Source organism: Panthera uncia, chromosome B1 (assembly GCF_023721935.1).
Source record: "Panthera uncia isolate 11264 chromosome B1, Puncia_PCG_1.0, whole genome shotgun sequence".
Lineage (NCBI taxonomy): Eukaryota > Metazoa > Chordata > Mammalia > Carnivora > Felidae > Panthera > Panthera uncia.
In genome coordinates this window covers 198674190-198680286 of record NC_064811.1, presented here as the reverse complement: position 1 = coordinate 198680286, position 6097 = coordinate 198674190, and the positions used below count along the sequence as shown (strand labels likewise).

The 6097-nt window shown below is 55.9% G+C and overlaps 1 protein-coding gene across 1 annotated transcript in view; it reads left to right on the top strand.

The window, feature by feature from the left end:
• The window catches only part of MYOM2 (myomesin 2), a 68997-nt gene extending 66281 nt beyond the window's left edge, over window positions 1-2716 (top strand). Inside the window, exons 35-36 of the mRNA XM_049631821.1 lie at window positions 801-856; window positions 1992-2716. Of these exons, the coding sequence (XP_049487778.1) occupies window positions 801-856; window positions 1992-2306 (371 nt within the window). The 3' untranslated portion in view covers window positions 2307-2716. The remainder of the gene's footprint in view (window positions 1-800; window positions 857-1991) is intronic.
• The last annotated feature ends 3381 nt before the right edge of the window (window positions 2717-6097 follow it).

The following is a 6097-nucleotide window of genomic DNA, read 5'->3' as shown; positions in this document are numbered from 1 at the left end:
CCCAGGGGCAGGGGTGGGTGGGGGAGGTGGGGTGGAGGGATGTCACTTCACAGGGGCAGGGGTAGATGGAGGACCCAGGGTGGAGGGAGGTTGCTTCCCGGGGGGCAGGGGTGGGTGGGGGACACAGGGTGGAGGGGGGTCGCCTCCCAGGGGCAGGGGTGGGTGGAGGACCCAGGGTGGAGGGGGGTCACCTCCCAGTGCAGGGGTGGGTGGGGGATGCAATATAGAGGGGGTTCGCCTCCAGGTGCAGGGCTGGGTGGGGGAGGTGGGTGAAGGGGGATCAACTCCTGGGGGCAGGGGTGGGTGGGGGAGGCGGGGTGGGGGGATGTCACCTTCCGTGGGCAGGGGTGGGGTCACCTCCAGGGTGAAGGGGTGGGTACAGGTGGGCTGGCGGCCTGTCCCAGGCTGGGACCTCTGTCGTCTCTGAGAACTGGCTGCCGGGGGAGGCGCCGTCTCCCAGGCAGGAAGGTTTCTAGGATGTCAAGCGTCGTAACCCAGAAAACAGTGGAAACATAACACAGTGGACAGTCCACTGCCCTGGGAGAGTCCTGCTGTCTAGACGCAGGGGACCCCTCTCCCTTCCAGGGACCACGTTCCGGTTCCCTGTGTGGCCCTCGGGGAACCCTTCATCCTCAGTTCCGTCCCTCACAGGACCAGTGGGTCCGGCCGGCCGTCGTCCCCCTCCTAGTGGTGGGGGCCCCTCCCGTGTTGTGTTGTATCCACTGCTGCGCGGCACGGGGCCTGCTCCTAGAAACGTCCCCGGGGACGGTTTACTCAACCCAGTGGCCTCCATGTTGCAGATCGTGGCAAGGTGATCGGTGGCTTACCTGATGTGGTGACCATAATGGAGGGCAAGGTAAGAAGGACAGTGGGACACGGCCGCAATGTGGTCCCCCTCATGCGGCCCAGTGTAGGGGGAGCCCAGGGACGGGGTTGCTTCCCAGAGCCCGGACCATGGGGAGCTCCCCACCCACCCCGACGGCGGTCTCAGGCTGCCCCTGGTCACCCTCACATTCTCAGGGGACGGCAGAGTTTAATATTCTGAAACCACAGGCCCACAGGGACACGGAGCCTGACGCAGGTATCACACAGCCGGTGTGTGGCAGGTGTGGCTCCCGGCCCTGGGCCTCTGCGGGGTCCTGGCCCTTCCAGGTGGTAACTGCCCACCGAGAAGGTGGGACACACCCGCACCCCCTGCCACCCTTGGCCCGGCAGGAAGGTAGAAAAGCACTCCGGTTTTCGAGGTCCTCCTTCTGGAATTTATAATGGAAACCACTTCCTGGAGTTTGTTTGTTGCCTGTCAGTGGAGTTGCTGATATCCGATTGGAACCTCTCTCTGTCTGCAGCCGTCCTAAGTCAGTGTCGAGGGGACAGAGACACGAGAGAATTTTATTAGGCCAAAACACTAAAATTTATAGGCCTTTTCTTGAGCAGCTAAAGAAATTCTAGCGAGTTCCTGAGACGGAGGAACTGTGGGCCTCACAACGAGGCTGTGCTGGTGCTGTTAGCTGCTCATGGGCCGAGCATATGTTGTCAGTGCGTTTGCTGCGCCTGATTACTGGTTAGAAGACACCTTCTCTGGATTTGCCAGAGGAAATCCAGAGAAGATGTTGGTAAAATGGATCCATTGGTTGGAATAGAAAGGAAAATTAGAAACAGGCTAAATATGACTACTGTAAAATGTAGAGTTTCGTTACCTCTAAATGCATTAATCTTGTCAGGCCATGGATTAAAACTGAGAATAATGAGGGAAAACTAACACTGATTTTTCTCATGAGCTGCCTCACGGAACGGCGAACTCGCTCGCGTGTGCTGTGTTCAGATCTCGCGTGTCTAGTGTGGTGCTTACACATAGAGCGTATTGGCCAAATGAACGTGGGGGATAGGTAAACGCTTCAGTGAGAGTCACAGGGAGCCGGGCCCCTTTGGAGCGCTGGTATGACTTCTCTGTCTCTAACCCTCCCTTCTCCGCCCACGCCTCCCTCCCGAAGACCTTGAACCTGACCTGCACGGTGTTTGGAAACCCTGACCCTGAAGTGGTGTGGTTCAAGAACGACAAGGACATCGAGCTCAGCGAGCACTTCTCGGTCAAGGTGGAGCAGGCCAAGTACGTGAGCATGACCATCAAGGGCGTGACCTCCGAGGATTCGGGCAAGTACAGCATCAACGTGAAGAACAAGTACGGAGGTGAGAAGATCGACGTCACCGTCAGCGTGTACAAGTACGGGGAGAAGATCCCCGACGTGGCACCACCCCAGCAGGCGAAGCCGAAGCTCATCCCGGCGTCTGCCTCCATGACGGAATAGAGGGGTGGCCGCCGGCGGGGGGCAGGCCGCTGAGTGCTGCTCACCCGTTCCAGTGAGTGACCACGGCCCCGGGGGATGCCACGTGTGCCGATAGGCCGTCACGCGTTATGCTTTTAATTCTGGCATTTGATTCTTGGCATTTTATGTTCACCTAAGGGGAAAAGCTAAGGTTTTGCACTAGGCTGACACAGCTCAGGTCTGCGGGTTCCCGCAGAGAGCGGGTTGCAAGGTGGCCGCTCCGGTTTCCACCGATGCTGGCACGGGGTGCAAAGCCCCAGGCCTCCCGGTGGTTGTAGTCTGTGGTGTAGACAAGATCCAGCCGCTCGGAAATCCTGGTTGTAGAGCCTTAAATGCACGTGTTACCGGGTACGCTCTGGTTTTTGTTGCCGTAAACGAATAAAACTTTAAAAGACAACTCGTGGTTCTCCCGTATGAAGCCGTACCTGACTCCACCTGCTCCCTTTTTGGGCCTAAGTAGGCGTGGTGGCGTGGCCAGGAGCACGAACGCGTGGGCCTGTGATCCGGAGAGCCGGGGCGGCGGGCAGAGCCCAGCCGTGCTGGGCCCCCTCCAGGGGTGGTGGCCAGGAGGGCGTCCTAAGAAGGGGCACTTCGTCTACAGGCACTGTTACGTGGTTATCACCGCGTGGGCCTGAACACCTCTGTAGAGGGGCACAGGTGCAGGTGGCTGTGTTCCTTTGCAGCGTGCTGATTAATCAGGGGCTTCCCAAGAGAGGAGGCGGCCGTTAGAAAGGAGCGGAGCAGTGGCCTGGGGAACACCGGAAATTTGGCCGACCGTACGTCTCTCGTGAAGTTAAAATGCGCGGATGGACCCAGCCTTCCTTTGAACTTTTTCTTCCTTCTCTTGGGAAGAGGCTGAAATCCCTTGGGTGCAAAAATCCTACCTCCATATTTTACTTTTGTGGTAGACACGTGACGTTTATCAGAAAAAGCTTTGGTGGTTCAGATTATTTCCTCTCTGTGTCGTTAAGGCCGATCCAGACTCCATGAGATTGTGTTATATTTTCCCAAGGTCATAAAAGAAACTCTGCCATTTAAATACGTCTCTGGTATCGCCAGGTGGTTGAGGGGGTTTATGGCAGGTAGAGCGAGTACCCTCCAGAATTTCCACAAGTATTTTTACCTTCTGTGTCGGGCAGGCGAACTCCAGCTGCCTCTATTAGTACTGCAGTGTGGAGCGGATTTCCCAGACATCTTGGCGAGGGTGGGCACAGACAGATTTTCCTGTTACTTGGCCTTTATTGGGTTAAACGGAACTGGCTTATTTTCTAGTTTCAATAGTCATTTTTGTTTAGCAATCGTAGTTCGTGGGAAAGAATGAAACGGTTGTGAATTTCTTAAAAGCCCTATCACTTCTTTTGGTGGGCTTTATATTTTTAGAGCAGTTTTAGGTTCACAGCAAACTTGAGACAAAGGTGCAGAGATTTCCCGGGTACCCCTGCCCCCCACACCCCCCGGCACGCACAGCCTCCCCCTCCACCAGCACCCCCACCAGACGGTGCATTTGTTAGAACTGATGATGTCGTCATCGCCCAGAGTCCACAGTCTACATCAGGGTCCCTCTTGGTCTCGTACATTCTGAGGGTCTGGACAAATGTATAATGACATGTGTCCATCATTACAGAGTACCAGCATAGTCTCACTGCCCCAAACCTCTCTGTGCTCTACCTGTTCGTCCTCCCTCCTCCCACAACCCCTGGCAGCCACCGACCTCTTCGCTGTCTCCAGTTTCGCTTATAATATTTTACGTTTTTTAAGTTTTTTAAATGTTCATTTATTTTTGAGATAGAGACAGAGCATGAGTGGTGGAGGGGCAGAGAGAGGGAGACACAGAATCCGAAGCAGGCTCCAGGCTCCTAGCGGTCGGCACAGAGCCCGACACGGGGCTCGAACCCATGAACCGTGAGATCATGACCTGAGCTGATGTCGGACGCTCAGGTGACTGAGCCCCCCAGGCGCCCCTTGGCTTACACTATCTTAAACACAAGCTTGTTCTGTTTGAACAACCTGAGGCTCACACAACCGTTGCGAAGACAGCGCACAGTTCCCCGCCCCACACGTGGCTTCCACCGTACCTTTGCGGGAGCTCAGGAGCCCGACCTTGGTAGGCTGGCTGTCCGCTGCAGCCGGCTTCTGGATCCCCCCGCCGGTCGCACCCGCGCCCTCTCTGGACGCCACTGGCACCCGGCTGCCACTTCTCCCTGGTCTGGTCCCCGACACTTCGTCTCCCCTTGTTTCTCCAGAGCGCGATGGTTTTGAGGATGCTGTCCGGTCTGGGTCTGTCCGACGGCCCCTCCTGATGGGCCCGGGGTGGGGTTTGGGGGCTTTGGGAAGACCTGGCGGGCGGCCCGCATCCACACATCAGGGTGGCGCTAACCTTCCTCACGTGATGAGGGGTGTCGGTGGTTTCTCCCCGCAGCATGACCGACTCCCCCTCTCCTGGTCTGTTCCTGCATCTGAGTGCGAAGGGCCCTTCCGCCCTCAAGGGAGGGGTCTGCGGGCTGGGAGCCCTCCTCTTGGAGAGCGTCTGCATACGGTATTTAGGGTTCTTCTGTAAGAAACACGAGTCTTTTCTCTGCCTTTTCTTTCTTTCTTCAACCACTCATGTATACTGGCATGGAGTCAGGAGACTTCCTTCCTACTCTGGGTTACGATCCATTATGAAGCGACTGCTCTCCTTGCCCAGACTGTTCCACTTTGGCCCCCGCGGGCTTCTTAGGCTTGACCCCGGTCCTTTGCCATTTGCTGTTTTGAGCCCTTCCTGACCTTCTGGCTCTCGTGGACACCGTGGGCTCACCTTGCATCTACCCTGGCCCAGCCCTAGACTCGGCCGTTTCTCCAGGGACACCTGGTTCCTCGTCCTGGACCGTGGGACCAGAATCCAAGGACTGGGGCTGGGGTCATCTCGTATTTTTTATCACACATCCCACCTGCTGTATCTCTGCAGCACAGTATAGGTGATCCCAATACGATTACCAGTTACTCCCTGGGAGACAGAAGGGATTAAGTACCTGGGAAAGGTATCGGTGTCATCCATTAACTGTCTAGAAATGACTGGGCTTTGCCTCCAAAGAGCAGTTGTCTGCCTTTAGTTCCTTTCTGGAATCCACACCGCTCTTGTCGAGACTGCGCTGGGCTAGGATCAGGGGACGGGGGTGAGGAACGCTCACGGCTCGGTTAGGGGACGCCATCGGGCCCTGGGAGCCCTACGTGCTCCCTTGAATCGCGTGCTCCCGTGACGGCCGTGAGAAGCACAAGGCTGCCCGGCTGAGGCGCTGATTCGGTGAGCCGAAATAGCACTGTTTTCAGAACCACATGAGAGCACACGGCACACGTCACACACATCATTGGTCTCTCTCCCTGAACACTGTGGCTATGTCTCCTTCGAACGAAGACGAAGGTATCCTCTTATGTTGCCACCGTACAGTTATCAAGTGGAAGGAATTTACCTTTGATACAGAACTGTAATGCAGAGTCCACACTCTGACCTTGCCGGTGATCCCAGTCATAAGCTCTAGAGGTTCCCTTGAATCCAGAACCCAGGTTAGGATCCTGTATTGCATTTACTGGCCACGTCTCTTGACTTTTCTCAAACCTGGGACGGCTCCCCACCCTTCCTTTTCTTCATGTTGTTAGTTTTGAAGGACACGGGCCAGTTATTTTATAGAGTATTTCTTTTTTTTTTTAATTGTTTTTAACATGTATTATTTTTGTGAGACAGAGACAGAGCATGAGTGGAGAAGGGGCAGACAGAGAGGGAGACACAGAATCCG